Source organism: Ursus americanus, chromosome 1 (assembly GCF_024610735.1).
Source record: "Ursus americanus isolate L20-20 chromosome 1, mUrsAme1.1.p, whole genome shotgun sequence".
NCBI lineage: Eukaryota > Metazoa > Chordata > Mammalia > Carnivora > Ursidae > Ursus > Ursus americanus.
Window position 1 is genome coordinate 90,129,620 of NC_142127.1, and position 17,327 is coordinate 90,146,946.

At 47.4% G+C, this 17,327-nt stretch overlaps 2 protein-coding genes across 3 annotated transcripts in view; both read left to right on the forward strand.

Annotated features, from left to right (window-relative positions):
• Positions 1-229: 229 nt before the first annotated feature.
• INHA (inhibin subunit alpha) lies at positions 230-3,412 on the forward strand. The gene is made up of 2 exons (XM_045777541.2): positions 230-580; positions 2,402-3,412. Exons 1-2 carry the CDS (start codon positions 307-309, stop codon positions 3,232-3,234), a joined length of 1,107 nt encoding a protein of 368 aa, XP_045633497.1. The 5' UTR covers positions 230-306; the 3' UTR covers positions 3,235-3,412.
• A 165-nt stretch (positions 3,413-3,577) lies between these two features.
• The window catches only part of STK11IP (serine/threonine kinase 11 interacting protein), a 38,103-nt gene continuing 24,353 nt past the window's right edge, over positions 3,578-17,327 (forward strand). The window contains exons 1-2 of one of the 2 annotated variants that reach the window (XM_087863856.1): positions 3,578-4,438; positions 8,148-8,298. The gene's annotated coding sequence lies outside the window, so the exon portion shown is untranslated. The remainder of the gene's footprint in view (positions 4,439-8,147; positions 8,299-17,327) is intronic. The other variant, XM_087863861.1, reaches the window with a different exon arrangement.

The window sequence follows — 17,327 nt, forward strand, 5'->3', positions numbered from 1 at the left end:
TGTGGGTCAGGTCACTCGGGGTGAAAACCCTCACCAGCCCCCTCCCCCACATGCTTGGCAGGAGTGGGAGATAAGGCTCAGGGCCACAGACATCTGCGTCAGAGATAGGAGGTCTCAATGCCATGGGCAGGGGCCACTCTGGATTGCAGGGCGTGGGAAGGACTGGGGAGAGCAGCATGAGAAGGGTAGAAGAGGACCGGTGGTGGGATGGGGAGGGCAGAGTGGGTGGGGTGGGCAGGGGGCAGACTCTGAGAGAAGGGGCACGGGGCAGGGTGCGGGTTCAACACTGGCAGGGCTAGGTGAGCTATGCTGCCCCAGCTGCCATTCCTGCTCCTCTTGCTGCTGTCCCCAAAGAGTGGGCATGGCTGCCACGGGCCAGAGCTGGACCGGGCCCTTGTCCTGGCCAAGGTGAGGGCCCTGTTCTTGGATGCTTTGGGGCCCCCGGCACTGGCCGGGGAAGGTGGGGATCCTGGAGTCAGGCGTCTGCCCCGAAGACATGCCCAGGGGGGCTTCCCGCGCAGGGGCTCTGAGCCCAGGGAGGAGGAGGATGTCTCCCAGGCCATCCTTTTCCCGACTACAGGTAATGAGGGTGGGGGACTGGCAGGGTGACTTTGAGAAGCAACGTACACAGCATGGGCTCGGGAGCCAGGCAGGTCTGGGTTTGAATCTCTGTCTCCTCACCTGAAAATGGGCCTTAATGTCTACCTCTCGGGATTAAGCGAAACGGTTCAAGGCTCAGAGGAGGCCTTTGGGAGACGTTCATTTGGGAGACCACGAGTCTCTAGAGACAGAGATATGTGGGCTTGGGCCCCTTTCTGCCACCTCTCCTCTTCTAGCTGAGACTTGAGAGGATACCAGAAATGCAGGGGTAAGATTAGTTGGGAAACTTTTCCAGGAAATGTCTACTTTCTCTTGAATTCCCTTTTCATCTGCTTATGTGTGTTCCTGTGTTCCACTGACTGAACCCGTAAAGCCCTCTTCCAGGTGGACTTTCTTGTAGCCTGGCACACCTTTCCCTCCGAGAGGAGCCCCCGCCTCCCTGTGCCTCAGTCTCCCTGCAGCACAGTGACTTAGTGTGGCTTTAAGATCAGGCAGAATCTCAGCCTGGCCACTTAGCAGTTAAATGTCACTTCCCCTTTGTAACTCTGTTTCCTTATCTGCAAAATAGATCCATTGTGAGATTTATAATGAGAGAATCCACAGGACAGTATGGTCCCAATCTCCAGTCCTTCACCTGGTCATGATTGTTTAGTACAGTCTGCGTACCTGTCGTGGAAGGATGCCAACTGCCTTTCTTAGAAAGCACTGTCCTCTATTCTGGGTTATATGCTCGCCCCTCCTCCCCCTCCTTTTTTTTTTTTTTTTCTGATATTAACTTACTTTTTTAAGTGGAATTTTTTTTAAAGATTTTATTTATTTATTTGACAGAGAGAGAGAGACAGCCAGCGAGAGAGGGAACACAAGAAGGGGGAGTGGGAGAGGAAGAAGCAGGCTCCCAGCAGAGGAGCCTGATGTGGGGCTTGATCCCAGGACTCTGGGATCACGCCCTGAGCCGAAGGCAGACGCTTAATGACTGAGCCACCCAGGCACCCCTTAAGTGGAATTTTTTAAAAAAGATTTATTTATTTGTTTTAGAGAGAGAGAGCGCACAAGCTGGAGGGGCAGAGGATGAGGCAGAGAATCTCAAGCAGACTCCACACTGAGTGTGGAGCCCAGTTCGGGGCTCGATCCCACAACCCTGAGATCATGACTGAAACCAAGAGTTAGATGCTCAACCGACTGTGCCAGCCAGTGCCCCTAAAAGTGGAATTGTTTTAAAGAATGTATCATGCGATATTTCCGACAATATAAAAAGGTACATGGGGTGGGGCGCCTGGCTGGCTCAGTCGCAAGAGCGAGTGACGCTTGATCTCGGCGTTGTGAGTTCGAGCCCCGTGTTGGGTGTAGAGATTACTTAAAAATAAAATCTTAAAAGAAAAAATTTTAAAAAGCTATATGGGGGAATAAAACAAATGCCTGTGTTTTCACATGCCTGTGTCCCATCACTCAAGATCCCATTTTACGTGACTGGGGAACAAAAATTTAGGTGGAACGATGCCAAGCGTTGGTGAAGGTAGAGGGTGGGCAGGGCCTCTCATACATCGCTCATGGGAATATTAATTGGTAAAACCGTTTCAGAGAGAAGCTGGCAACATCTTGCATTTTTTAAGTCCTTTAAGGATGAAATCACGAATGGAGAGCCTCTGTCCATTCTCTCAGGAGCAGGGAGAGAGGCCCCGAGTCTGACAGAGCGCTCGGAGTGTGGCTGGCTGATGAATGGCCATCGCATCCCTGCCGCTGAGGAGAGGTCCCAGGCTCTGCCAGTCAGGACTGCCCTCTCCCTTCCCTCTGTCTCCTGCAGGTGCCAGCTGTGTGGATGAGCCAGCTGCTAGGGAGCTGACCCGGGAGGCCGAGGACGGCCTCTTCACATATGTGTTCCGGCCATCCCAGCACACGCGCAGCCGCCTAGTGACTTCAGCCCACCTGTGGTTCCACACGGGACTGGACAGGCAGAGCAAAGCGGCCTCCAACAGCTCTGGGCCCCTGCTAAGCCTGCTGGCACTGTCATCAGGGGTCCCCATGGCCGTGCCCATGTCGTTGGGCCAGGCACCCCCTCGCTGGGCGGTGCTGCACCTGGCCCCCTCTGCCCTCCCTCTGTTGACCAACCCTGTTCTGGTCCTACAGCTGCGATGCCCTCTCTGTTCCTGCTCAGCCCGGCCTGAGGCCACACCCTTCCTGGTGGCCCACACCCGGGCCAGGCCGCCCAGCACAGGGGAGAGAACCCGACGCTCGACTCCCCCGCTGCCCTGGCCTTGGTCTCCTGCCGCGCTGCGTCTGCTCCAGAGGCCTCCGGAGGAACCCGCTGCCCATGCCGACTGCCACAGAGCGGCCCTCAATATCTCCTTCCAGGAGCTGGGCTGGGACCGGTGGATTGTGCACCCTCCCAGCTTCATCTTCCACTATTGTCACGGGGGCTGTGGGCTGCCTGCCCCGCCAGACCTGCCCCTGCCGGAGCTTGGGGCTCCTCCCACCCCAGTCCAACCCCTTTCTTTGGTGCCAGGGGCCCAGCCCTGCTGTGCGGCCCTCCCTGGGACCATGAGGCCCCTACGAGTTCGCACCACCTCAGATGGCGGTTACTCTTTCAAGTATGAGACCGTGCCCAACCTTCTCACACAACACTGTGCTTGTATCTGAGAGGGTCCTGCTGGGGGCCAAGCCCGCACCCGTCAACAGCTGGAAGGAGGGGCAGAGTTCAGAAAATGGGTGGTTCCCACTTCCCCCTCCTCCCATCTCTCTCTGCCTGAGGGCTCCCTTCCCCACCCCGCCCCGTCCCATGGGTAACATGTGACAATAAACAACACAGTGCATATGACTTGGCATGCATTCTCTGGCTTCTCTGATACGGTGGGAGGCAGGTCTGGGCCCCAGGAGCATGAGATTGTAGGATCTCAGGTCACACAGCCTCACTTGACCTCAAGGTCGTGGGGTTCCAGAGCCGTGATTGGCTATGCCCCGGTGGGAAGCTGCAACACTTGCGGAAGACACAGTGTTCCGAGCTCTTGACGGCCACTGTGGAGACTGCTGGAACCTCGTGCTGCTCCCCTGCTATTCTCTGCCTGAGCTGATGGACCCCTAGCTCAAGGTCAGGTGATTTGTAGACCGGCCAGAGATGATGGTTTTCAGGGGCCCACTGGAGACAGACGCTCGGAGCAGCTTAGATCCTGGGTTTCTCAGGAACTTGGGTGGGAAATAAGGCAAAGACGGATGAGTCGGCAGGGTCCGAAAGTTGACAAGGGCAGAGAGGGGGGAGCATGAAGACCTGAGGATTTTAACTTGCTGAGGCTCCCGGGACGCCCTTGAATCTACCACTGGCTCTTAACACGGACTCCGTGCGGCCTGGCGAACTGGAATTCAGTTCGGCCTTTGGTTTCCTGAATGTGCCCTGTGTATCGTTACACTGACTTCTTAACTCAGTGCTCAATGTCAGAGGTGTGGAAAAGCAAAGCCTGCCACCGAGGAAACAGGCTCCCGTGTCCATCTGTGTATGCTCTTTGTGCACATGGTCCGCGTCCAGAGCCGGGTGCAAAGAGTCCTCTTCTCTTCCCGTTGTGTCCCCTATCAGTCCATTCCTGCCTGCCTTGTCAGGGCCCTGCTTCCCTGGCCTTCCTCCCTGCTTAGTTTACTCTCCTCTGTCTGATCGTCCTTCCGCCCTTGCCCCAGGGTCCTGGCTTTCAGCCAGCAACTTCCATCCAGTCTCCCTTTAAAAGGGGGGATGTTCAGATCCCCGTGACTGAAAGTTGGAGCACTTTCTGGTATTGACCGCACAACCACAGTGCGCATGTGTGCTACCAGTGACTCATCAAAGACTCCTACCTACGAACCCCGCTTCACTGGGTGGGTAAGTGCCTGCCCCAGGAAGGGGCTGTGGAGGGGAGAGACTCCCATCCCTTCGCCCCTAGGCTAACGTCTTCCCCCTCTCAGAGCTGAGCTGACAGAGCTACTCTTCCTCCAGGCACAGGAGAGCAGCCCAGCTCCACACTCAGGAGCTGGCCCCGGTGTCTGTTGATGCTGAGTTCCCAGCGAGGCAGCTGCTGCTCGGGAGGGGGGACCCTGCCTGTTCACAGTCTCCGGTCTCTCCCAGCACATTCCTCTAGACCCAGCCCTGCAACTAGCCTGGGCTCCTGGTCTCCCTACTCAGGCGGTGGACGGGCGAGAGGGCTGGTGGGGCTCGGGCAGTGGTGGGAAGGGGAGATTCTCCTCAAGTCTCTCTGAGCTTCATGCTCTCGCTGCCTGGCTTCCCTTGGCCAATCCTCCCTGCCTTGAGTGAGACCTTTCCCTGGGATCTGCAACCCTCCTCCTAGGCCTGGGACCCTGTGTTGTTCAAACTTGCCCTGTCCCAGGGATGTGGATGACATCTGAGGGGTGGGGACTCTACCGAGGGGCACGGGATTCTCCACTAGGCATTGCTAGTAAAAAGTTTTCACGTATGTGAGGCAGAGAGAGACAGGAGTACAATGTAGTCTTTCCCAAAGCCAGAGGTATTCATTTTAAAGGGATATCCTGTATTTGAAAGTTATCCTTTCTCTGTGTGTGTGTGTGTGTATACATGTGTGTGAGAGAGAGCAAAAGCACTTCTTTTATGGTATTTTATGATATATTCTTTTATGATTACTTAACAAAATTAAAACTTGGCAATTTTAGGGGCAGCTGGGTGGCTTAGTCAGTTGGGCGTCTGACTCTTGGTTTTGGCTCAGGTCATGATCTCTGGGACAGGCTCCGTGTTCAGTGAGGAGTCTGCCTGAGATTCTCTTGTTTTCTGTCTCCCTCTGCCCCTCCCTCTGCGCACCCTCTCTCTTAAAAAAATCTAAAAAAAAAAAAAAAGCAAAAAACACTTGGCATTCTAATTTCAACCCTAAGATTTGTCTTTTTAATTTTGCTGCTGAATTCTGTGAAATCCCAAAGTCTGGGAGTCACACTGGTCTGGGCCACCCCTTCCAGCATCTTTAAAGCCTTATTAGATTCTGTTAACTTAGCAAATCAGAATGACACTTCCTCCCCTCCCTAAGAGGCACTGGCAGTGGCTAAGGACATCCTCATTTCTTACCAAGAGACCAATAGCAACAGATTTCAGAGATGCTCTTCGTTCCCAGGGCTAATCATTAGAAACGCTGAATACTCTTAATTCAGAGTCAGTTTGGACAGAAAACGCCACTCGAACTGAATTAAACCAAACTAAATTAATTTTTTTAAAAGATTTTGTTTATTTATTTGTCAGTGAGAGAGAGAGAGAGCGAGCACAAGCAGGGAGAGCAGGACAGGCAGAGGGAGAGGGAGAAGCAGACTCTCCGCTGAGCAGAGAGCCTGCATGGGGCTTGATCCCAGGACCCCTGGGATCATGACCCAAGCTGAAGGCAGACGCTTAACTGACTGAGCCACCCAGACATCCCCAAACTAAATTAAATTAAATTTAATTTAAAAATCACTGGCTTGTGAGAAGTCTGTGGCCACGGCTGGCTCAGGTTTGTCTTGATCTGGGTGGGGCTGCAAAGAGGCTGCCAAGACCCAGCTCTAGGCTCTCCTTCCCTGGGGCACATGGCAGCTTGAGCGGCTCCAGGTTCCCATCATGTCACACCTGGTCTCAGGAGGGGGTTGGCTTCCGGATGTCCCAGAATGGGTCTTGGTGGGCCTGATTGTCCTGCTTGGGATCATGTGCTCCTCCAGGAAAGGTGGCTGAGGGGACAGAATGAGTTAATGACTTATATCCCGTGTCCTACCTCTGGAGCCCAGAGCCAAAAGCACAAAGGCTAAAGGTGAGAAAAGGTGATTCCCCAAAGCAGGATACGGTTACCACAAAAACTCGGAGTCGATGCTGAGACTCAGGTACCATGGATACCTCTTCCTAATTCTCTTTAAAATCAAGACCACTGCTTTTGGCTCAGGGCGTGATCCTGGCGTTATGGGATTGAGCCCCACATCAGACTCCTCCGCTATGAGCCTGCTTCTTCCTCTCCACTCCCCCTGCTTGTGTTCCCTCTCTCGCTGGCTGTCTCTATCTCTGTCGAATAAATAAATAAAATCTTAAAAAAAAATAAAATAAAATCAAGACCAATTCTGACACTATTCTGTCACTTCTGGAGCAATTCCCGAGGGACAGTGAGGGCAGCAGCCTCCTTAACCAGTCCCCACGCATCCGTTCCCTACCTGTCCGGTCCACTTGCCACCTGGCTGCCAAAGGATACTTCTTTTGTGATCATATCCCTGAAGTGGGTTAAAAAGTTGTCTCCACAAAGTTCAAGCCCCTCTGAGTATACAGCAGCCGTTTATGACCGACCCTAAACCCATCTGCACAGCCCCATCTCAGACCTGACCCTCCCTTCCTCTCCTCGCCCAGCCACACATGCCAGAACTCTGTTCGAGTTCCGATCCTGCCTCAAATACATCCTTTTCTTCTCCAGCTGCGCCGCCTTCAGCAATCTCTTTTCTTCAGGCGACGCCTCCTTGAAGATCCAATTCTGATGTCATCTCTTCTGTGACTTCCCTTCACTCCCAGAAGGCAGAGCTCTACCCACTCATCCTCATTGCTTCCTCAGAGCTTTGTTTTTTAACGTTGATTTAAAAAAAAAAAAACAAAGCAAAACAAAGTTTCACAAAGAACACACAGATATGTTCTCATGGTAACGGTTCAAATGTGCAAAATAAGGCTGAGGTTCTCCTTGGCTGTCCCCTCCAGAGAGCTAAGTATCCTGCCAGAGGCATTTCTATGAGTTTACATACAGACACATACCTTGTAGAAATAGCTTTTTCCCCCACAAATGGTATCATGCCTTATGCATTGCACTGAAACTCTTTTCCCTTATGTTCTGAGGGCTTTTTTTGATTTTATTTCCAGTCCTACCATTACCTTTTTTTCCTCTTAGAAATCACACTCCCCGCACCAAATGATCTTCTGTTGTTAATTTAATTATTTATATAACAAACACGTATACAGAACTTACTACGTGCCAGGCATGTTATAAGTAAAAGCTCATGCAATCCTCATAACCATCCTGTGAGGCAGGCACTGAAATCATACCCATTGCACAGATGAGAAAACTGAGGTACAGAGAGATTAAACAATTTCCCCAGAGTCACATCCCTAATAAGTGGTGAAGCCAGGACTGGGACTCCAGAAGTCTGGTTCGAGAGTCTACTGTTCTTCAAATATGCCCTTTCGAAGAGATAAACTGTGTCCATTGATAAGGAAGACATTCTAGCCCCAGGACATTTGTGAAGATAGCAATTTCTTTCTGTCATTTTTTTTTTTTAAGATTTTATTTTTTTATTTGAGAGACAGAGAGTGAGCATGCTCGAACACAGGAGCAGGGGGGAGCGGCACAGGGAGAGGGAGAAGCAGACTCGCTGCTGAGCAGGGAGGTTGATGCAGGGCCTGATCCCACGACCCTGCGATCATGATCCGAGCCCAAGGCAGATGTTTAACTGACTGAGCCACCCAGGCACCCCGTCATTTTTAAAAAATTTATTATTTATTTATTTTAATTAAAAAAAAAATAAGGCCCTTCATGGTTCTTTTTTTTTTTTTTTTAAGATTTTATTTATTTCTTTGACAGAGAGAGAGAGCACGAGTAGGGGGAACGGCAGGCAGAGGGAGACGGAGACCAGGATCCCTGCGGGCAGGGAGCCTGATGCGGGGCTCGATTCCAGGACCCTGGGATCATGACCTGAGCCGAAGGCAAACCATCAACTGACTGAGCCACCCAGGTGCACCCCTCATTTTTTTTTTAGTCAATCACTTTCAATCTCTGAAATGCCGTGTCCTTTTTTTTTTCCCCCAATGAAAACATTCTTTATCGGTAAGCCAGACACGTCACACATTTTGGTCACATACATCATGCAAAACGACTGATCTCACCCATGGTTGTCTTACTCATCATTGTGACATCTTTCTTGAGAGGATTATACATTTTTAAATGTTACAACGATTGCAGGAATTTAATGAACAGAACTCAGGAAAATGACTAAACGGAGCAAACACTCCGCAGCCTGAGTGAAAGTATTGCTGACCTCCAGGCAGGAAACAAGCTGATAAAACTCGTCAGCTACAAACACGTGCCACCACCGCTCATGGAAAAGGGAAGAGCTCTGAGGAGGAGTCACAGGCCCACAGCACGGACCTAGGGGTCACAGTTTATTCCCAGGCCTTAAAACCTAATGAATGCTGGCTGCCTGGCTGGATTTCTACATTGTTTGGGACGTTGGTGGCTCCTTCCTTCATTCCATTTTCTGCTTTTTGCATGGGAATGTCTGGAACCATTATTCTAGGACTGTCCTACCATTATATCTGGGAGCCAAGACCGTGTTCTCTCGGTGCACAGGGGCATAGATGGAGAGCCATTGTGCCCCAGGAATCATACCCAAGTCCTCACCCAAACGTCAGATAATTGAAATAATGAGATTGGGGACTTTCAAGATGGTGAGATTCGGATAAAATTTTGGACTCTGAGTTGATGCTGTAATGGGTGGAGGCTTTTGAGCACCTTTGGATGGGGTGCGTTTATTTGGGATGGATGCAAACTTCGGGGGCAAAGGTAGACCATGGCAGGCAGGATAATGGCCCTCCAAAAATGTTCATGTCCTGACCCCCAAATCTGTGTATAGGTTACCTTATATGATAAAGGGAACTTTACAGATATGATTAAGTCGAGCATTTTGAGATGAAGAGATTATTCTGGATCATCTAGGTAAGCTAAATGTAATCACAAGGGGGGTGCCTGGGGGGCTCAGTCGGTTGAGCGTTGGACTCTTGATTTCCGCTCAGGTTATGATCTCAGGATCCTGAGATCAAGCTCCACATCGGGCTCCTCGCTCAGCGGGGAATCTGCTGGGGATTCTCTCTCTCCCTCTGCCCCTCTCCCCCTCTCCCCCTCTCTAAAATCAATAAATAAATCTTTAAAAATGTGATCACACGGATCGGTGTAAGAGGGAGGCAGGAGAATCAAAAGTGTAAAAAATGGAAGGCCAGAAGCAGAGATTGCCGTGATATGGCCTTGAGCCAAGGGATGCCAGCAGCCTTTGCAAATTGGAAGAGGCAAGGACAGGTTTTCCCCCGGAGCTACCAGAAGGAAGCCGTGATGTGTTAATTAACATGGCAAAGGCCACTGACTTTGCAGGTGTGATTGAGGTTCCTACAGACTTTAAGATGGGGAGATAATAATGCATTATCCAGTGGACCAATGTAATCACAAGTCCATAAGCACAGAGAACCTTCTCTGGCTGTTGCAGAGAAGGGGCGGAAAGGTGCGCAAAGGGGGCTACGAGCCAAGAAATGCAGGCAGGCTCTAGAGGCTGGAAAGGTAAGGAAGTGATTCTCCCCTAGAGCCTCCTGAAAAAAATGCAGCCCTGCTGTCACTTATTTTATTTTATTTTATTTTATTTTATTTTATTTTATTTTATTTTATTTTATATTTTATTTTTTAAGAGCTTATTTATTTATTTGTCAGACAGAGAGGGAGAGAGAGAGCGTGCACAAGCAGGGGGAGCAGCAGGCAGAGGGAGAAGCAGGCTCCCTGCTGAGCAATGAGCTCCATGCAGGACTCGATCCCATCCGAGAACTCTGGGATCATGACCTGAGCTGAAGGCAGACACCTAACTGACCGAGCCACCCAGGCATCCTTGTCACCTTCATTTTAGCCCAGGAACCCCCATGGTGGGCTTCTAATGTATAGAATCGTAAGATTGAAAATCTGTGCTCTTTTAAGGCACTAAATTTGTAGTAATCTGTTATGGCAGTAATAGGAAAGTAATCAGGAGTAGTGACCAAAGATGAAGTGATATCTGGGAAGACGAAAAAAGCTTTTCTATCATTCCTGATGTCTCTGACCTCATCACAAAATGCTTGGCTTCAGCAGAAATGCAAACACTTAATGCTGGTCATTCCTTAGACCCAGTGTGTCTGACAGAAAATACATTCCTGAGTTTCTACACTAGTTTGTCCTGGAGTAAAATATACTCTGAGTTGAGCAATTAGAACAGTTTTCAGTGTATATAGTGGGTTCCCTAGAAGACTGTGTTGAATGAATAAATGAATGTGATCAGAACAGGCTCTGAGAGAGACTGTAATGACTCCATTGTAAAGTATTCTTGGGGCGCCTGGCTGGCTCCAGTATGTGGAGGGCAAGACTCGTGATTTTAGGTTGTGAGTTCAAGCCCCTGTTGGGTGTAAGGATTATTAAAAACAACAACAACGACAACAACAAACCTTGGGGGTGCCTGGGTGGCTCTGTCGGTTAAGAATCTGACTCTTGATTTCAGCTCAGGTCGTGATCCCAGGGTCCTGGGATCGAGTCCCACCTGGGGCTTCTTCCTTAGCAGGGAGCCTGCTTCTCCTTCTGCCTGCTGCTCCCCCTGCTTGTGCTCTCTCTCTGACAAATAAATACATAAAATCTTTAATAAATAAGTAAAAATAAATAAATAAAAATTTTAAAGAAAGATATTAATATGGCACATCATCTTTCCTACCCACTACTTCATGGATAGGAGCTATTTTATTTTATTTTATTTATTTATAAAAAGATTTTATTTATTTGAGAGACTGAGAGTGAGAGAGATCACAGAGGGAGAGGGAGAGGGAGAAGCAGACTCGGTGCTGAGCAGAGAGCCCGATGCAGGGCTCGATCCCAGGACCCTGAGATCATGACCTGAGCTGAAGGCATATGCTTCACCCACTGAGCCACCCAGGCGCCCCAGGAGCAATATTATTTTAGTTGCTCAAGCATCATAGTACAGTTGATCCTTGAACAACATGGGTTTGAACTGTGAGTCCATTCATACGTAGAGTTTTCCTGATAAACACAGTACAGTCCTGTAAATGTGTTTTCCTTTCCTTATGATTTTCTTAATACCATTTCCTTTCCTTTCGATTTATTAAAAGAATACAGTATATAATAATATAGCATACAAAATACATGTTCATCAACTTCATGTTATCCTCAAGGCTCTGGTCAACAGTAGGTTATTAGTAGTTAAGGTTTGGGAAAGTCGAAGTGATACATGGATTTTCAACTGTGGGGGGAGGGGTCAGCACCCCTAGTCCCTGCAGTGTTCAGGGGTCAACTCTATTAAGAATATTTGCTCTGGGGCACCTGGATGGCTCAGTCGTTAAGTGTCTGCCTTCGGCTCAGGTCACGATCCCAGCACCCTGGGATCGAGCCCCGCGTCGGGCTCCGTGCTCAGCGGGAAGCCTGCTTCTCCCTCTCCCTCTGCTTCTGTTCCCTCTCTCGCTGTGTCTCTCTCTGTCAAATAAATAAAAATCTTAAAAAAAAAAACAATATCTGCTTCTTGTGGTAGGCTTTCCATCAGCTCCCTGGAAATGAAGTCACAAGAATAAAGTCTTCTTTAAGTTGCAAATTCAGGGGCGCCTGGGTGTTGCAGTCATTAAGCATCTGCCTTCGGCTCAGGGCATGATCCCAGAGTCCTGGGATTGAGCCCCGCATCAGGCTTCTCTGCTGGGAACCTGCTTCTTCCTCTCCCACTCCCTCTGCTTGTGTTCTCTCTCTCGTTGGCTGTCTCTCTCTCTGTCAAATAAATAAATAAAATCTTAAAAAAAAAAGTTGCAAATCCAGGACAAGACTGTCCAAAAAAGTCCCCAACATCCAGGGACCTGTGTGCACTATCGAATCTTTGTATCAGATGACTGTCATCATTTTAACTGGATTTGAGAATTTTTTTTAAGCAACCTCTATGCCCAGTGTGGGGCTCACACTCATGATCCCGAGATGAAGAGTCACATTGTCTCCTGAGGGAGCCAGCCAGGTACCCCCGGTTTACATTTTTGTGGTTGGCCCTGAATCATCGATAAGCACAACTGCATTAAGTATTGACTTCTCTTCCTCTTCTGGAGAGGAAGGTGTGCTGACTCTTTCAGGTGTAAGGCCTGCTTTTCTCCACTAAAAGCCCTGAACCTTATTCTAGGTTTTAGGTGTGCTTCATCATGAGGATTCTCCATGTCCAAATTCACTTGGCCACCATGAACCGGGCACTGAAGTTCAAGGGGAGTCTGTTTTGAAGTCTTCTGCCAGCAGTAATGTCCCTTTAAAGAATTTCTCATGTAAGTTGCTGGATTTCAGGCATACGCGCAGAATCACCCTTCTCTAAACAGACTCCAGAATTAGAGCATTTGTTGGGTCACTGTATGGTTTCAACTCCCCATCATCTAAACTGAAGCTGTTGCTGAAACTGTTATAAGCAAAATTTGAACGACTTGTAGCTGATTTTCTCCATAGATGTATTCAGACAGCTTATGAAAGGAATGCCCCACTCTGTACCCACTACATGCAAATGACTTTGATTTGTCATCGCTCAAAGCTCTTGTGGCTTCATTCAGAGGGACAGTCCCACGTTCCCTTGCCTCTTTGAAAAGTTCATTCACAACTTTTCCAGTTGAAGGTTGAATTACATGGGATCCTCTGTACTCACGTTTGCTGGCATAGAACCTTACAGGGGAGTGATGTGGTCAGCACCTTATCCAAGGGAACGTATCTCCAATAGAAGGAAAACCTTTGAGGGGGTGTGCGTGTGCTTTTAAAAACTGTAACTGTAGGCCTGTCACATTTGGAAGATTTGCATTTCATTTCATTTTTAACTAATTCTGCCAAGGCCAAGTTATTTCTTTCTTTCTTTCTTTTTTTTTTAAAGATTTATTTATTTATTTATTAGACAGAGACAGCCAGCGAGAGAGGGAACACAAGCAGGGGGAGTGGGAGAGGAAGAAGCAGGCTCCTAGTGGAAGAGCCTGATGTGGGGCTTGATCCCGGAACGCCAGGATCACGATCACGCCCTGAGCCGAAGGCAGACGCTTAACAACTGTGCCACCCAGGCGCCCCCAAGGCCAAGTTATTTCTTGATACATCATCACTTTGGTTGTTTTGGGGTTTCTTTGCAAAGTCTTCACATTTTTTTTTTAAGTAGACTCCACGCCCAGCGTGGGTCTTGAACTCACAACACTGAGATCAAGACCTGAGCTGAGATCAAGAGTTGGATGCTTCACCAACTGAGCCACCCAGGTGCCCCAGGTCTTCACATTCTTATTACATTCTATAAATTCTGGGGCCCGCGGCTGGCTCAGTTGATAGAACATGTGACTCTTGATCTCAGGGTCTTGAGTTCAAGCCCTATTTAGGTGTGGAGCCTACTTAAAAAGGAAAGTTCTGCAAATCCTGTGTGCTTGGGGCCCTCGGCCCTGTAGACCTCCTCTCCTACCCTCCAGGCCTCTCCAGCCATCTCCTCCACTCTTATCCTTTGATTGTTTCTTTTTTTCCTCCTTCCCTATCTCCTGTGTGTGCCTGCATGCCTCTTTTTTCCTACTTTTTAGTTTGAATGAGTTTACTAAAGTCTTTGCTTACCCCTGCAGTTTGCCTCCTCACTTCTTCCTCTCTGATTCATTTTTTTTAATTTTAATTTTTTTTATTATATTATGTTAGTCACCGTACAGTACATCCCTGGTTTCTGATGTAAAGTTTGATGATTCATTATTTGCGTATAACACCCAGTGCACCATGCAATACATGCCCTCCTTACTACCCATTGGATTCATTTTTTCTTAGTGCTGATCTATCCTCCTTTATATTTACTTCAGAGTAAGTCTATAAGTGTTAAACTTCTGGAGTCCCCTCCCAGCTGAAAAAGTCCTTTTATTTTCACTTGAACGATGTTTGGGCTGTGTATGTGATTCTAGATTCAAAGAGATTTTTCCTCTTGGGGTACCTGGTGGCCTCAGTCAGTAGAGCATGGAACTCTTTTGTTTTTTTAAAAATTTATTTATTTATTTTTTAAAATTATGATATGTTAGTGACCATACAGTACATCATTAGATTTTGATGTAGTGTCCATGATTCATTGTTTAGCATGTGACTCTTGATCTTGGGGTCATGAGTTCGAGCCCCACATTGGGCATAGCGCTTCCTTAAAAAAATAAAAAAATAAAGGACTCTTTCCACTAAAAAAAAAGATGTTTTTCTTCTGAACTTTAAACATTCTTTCCTTTTTTTTTTCTTGCTCCTGCATTTCAATGAGAGACTTCCTGTCAATACAGTGGTCATAACTTTGTAGTTCACCTTTTTTTCCCCCTTGTAGGAAGTTGTCAGGATTTCCTCCATGCCTGGCATCTGCAACTGCATCACAATAGAACTGCATGTTGGTTCTATAAAAGGATCCTAACTGGCATTTGGCGGGCCCTTTCCAACTGAAGGTTCATGGTTTTCTTCAACCCTGGGACGTTTTCCTCTCTTATTTATTTGAATTAAACTTCCTCTCACAATTACAGACCAATATCTCTGATGAATACGGATGCAAAAATTCCAGCAAGGTACTAGCCAATAGGATCCAACAGTACACCAAAAGGATTATTCACCACGACCAAGTGGGATTTATTCCTGGGCTGCAAAAGTGGTTCAACATCCATAAATCAATGTGTTACACTACATTAATAAAAGAAAGGACAAGAGGGGCACCTGGGTGGCACAGTGGTTAAGCGTCTGCCTTTGGCTCAGGGCGTGATCCCGGCGTTGTGGGATCGAGCCCCACATCAGGCTCCTCCACTATGAGCCTGCTTCTTCCTCTCCCACTCCCCCTGCTTGTGTTCCCTCTCTCGCTGGCTGTCTCTATCTCTGTCAAATAAATAAAATCTTTAAAAAAAAAAAAAGGACAAGAACCATATGATCCTTTCAATAGATGCAGAAAAAGCATTTGACAAAATACAGCATCCTTTCTTGATTAAAACTCTTCATGGTGTAGGGATAGAAGAAACATAACTCAATATCATAAAAGCCATATACGAAAAGTCCACAGCGAATATCATTCTCAATGGGGAGAAACTGAGAGCTTTTCTCCTAAGGTCAGGAACATGGCAGGGATGTCCACTCTCACCACTGTTGTTCAGCATAGTACTAGAAGTCTTAGCTTCAGCAACCAGACAACAAAAAGAAATAAAAGACATCCAAATCAGCAGAGAAGTCAAACTCTCACTCTTTGCAGACGACATGATACTCTATGTGGAAAACCCAAAAGACTCCACTCCAAAATTGCTAGAACTCATATGGGAATTCAGCAAAGGGGCAGGATATAGAATCAATGCACAGGGGGCTCCTGGGTGGCTCAGTCATTGGGCATCTGCCTTTGGCTCAGGGCGTGATCCCAGAGTCCTGGGATCGAGCCCCGCATCGGGCTCCCTGCTCCGCTGGGAAGCCTGCTTCTTCCTCTCCCACTCTCCCTGCTTGTGTTCCCTCTCTCACTAGCTGTCTCTCCTCTGTCAAATAAATAAATAAAATCTTAAAAAAAAAATCAATGCACAGAAATCAGTTGCATTTCTCTACGCTAATGATGAGATGGAAGAAAGAGCAATTAAGGAATTGATTCTATTTACAATTGCACCAAAAACCATGAGATACTTAGGAATAAACCTAACCAAAGAGGTAAAGGATTTGTGCTCTGAAAACTATAGAACACTTATGAAAGAAATTGAAGACACAAAGAAATGGAAAAACATTCCACGCTCATGGATTGGAAGAACAAATGTTAAAATGTCTATGCTACCCAGAGCAATCTATACATTCAATGCAATCCCAATCAAAATACCTTCAACATTTGTCACAGAGCTGGAACAAATAATCCTAAAATTTGTATGGAACCAGAAAAGACCCCAAATAGCCAAAGGAAGGTTGAAAAAGAAAATCAAAGTTAGTGGCATCACAATTCTGGACTTCAGGCTATGTTACAAAGCTGTAATCATCAAGGTACTGGTACAAAAACAGACACATAAATCAATGGAACATAATAGAGAGCCCAGAAATGGACCCTCAATTCTATGGTCAACTAGTCTTTGACAAAGCAGGAAAGAATAACCAATGGAAAAAAGACAGTCTCTTCGACAAATGGTGCTGGGAAAATTGGACAGTCACATGCACAAGAATGAAACTGGACCATTTTCTTAAACCACATACAAAAATAAACTCAAAATGGCTGAAAGACCTAAATGTGAGACAGGAATCCATCAAAATCCTAGGGAAGAACACAGGCAGCAACCTCTTTGACGTGGGCCATGGCAACTTCTTGCTAGACACGTCTCCAAAGGCAAGGGAAACAAAGGCAAAAACAAACTATTGGGACTTCATCAAGATAAAAAGTTTTTGCCTGGCAAAGGAAACTGTCGACAAAACCAAAAAACAACCTACAGAATGGGAGAAGGTATTTGCAAATATCTTGTCAGATAAAAGGCTAATATCCAAAATCTATAAAGAACTTGTCAAATTCAACACCCAAAGAACAAATAATCCAGTCAAGAAATGGGCAGAGACAAGAACAGACATTTCTGCAAAGAAGACATCCAAATGGCCAACAGACATATGAAAAAGTGCTCGACATCACTCGGCATCAGGGAAATACAGATCAAAACCACAATGAGATACCACCTCACACCAGTCCGAATGGCTAAAATTAACAAGTCAGGAAACAACAAATGTTGGCGAGGATATGGAGAACGGGGAATCCTCTTACTCTGCTGGTGGGAATGCAAGTTGGTACAGCCATTCTGGAAAACAGCATGGAGGGTCCTCAAAAAGTTAAAAGTAGAGCTACCCTAAGATCCAGCAATTGCTCTACTAGGTATTTACCCCAAAGATACAAATGTAGTGATCTGAAGGGGCACCTGCACCCCAATGCTTATAGCAGCAATGTCCACAATAACCAAACTATGGAAAGAGCCCAGATGTCCATTGACAGATGAATGGATAAAGGAG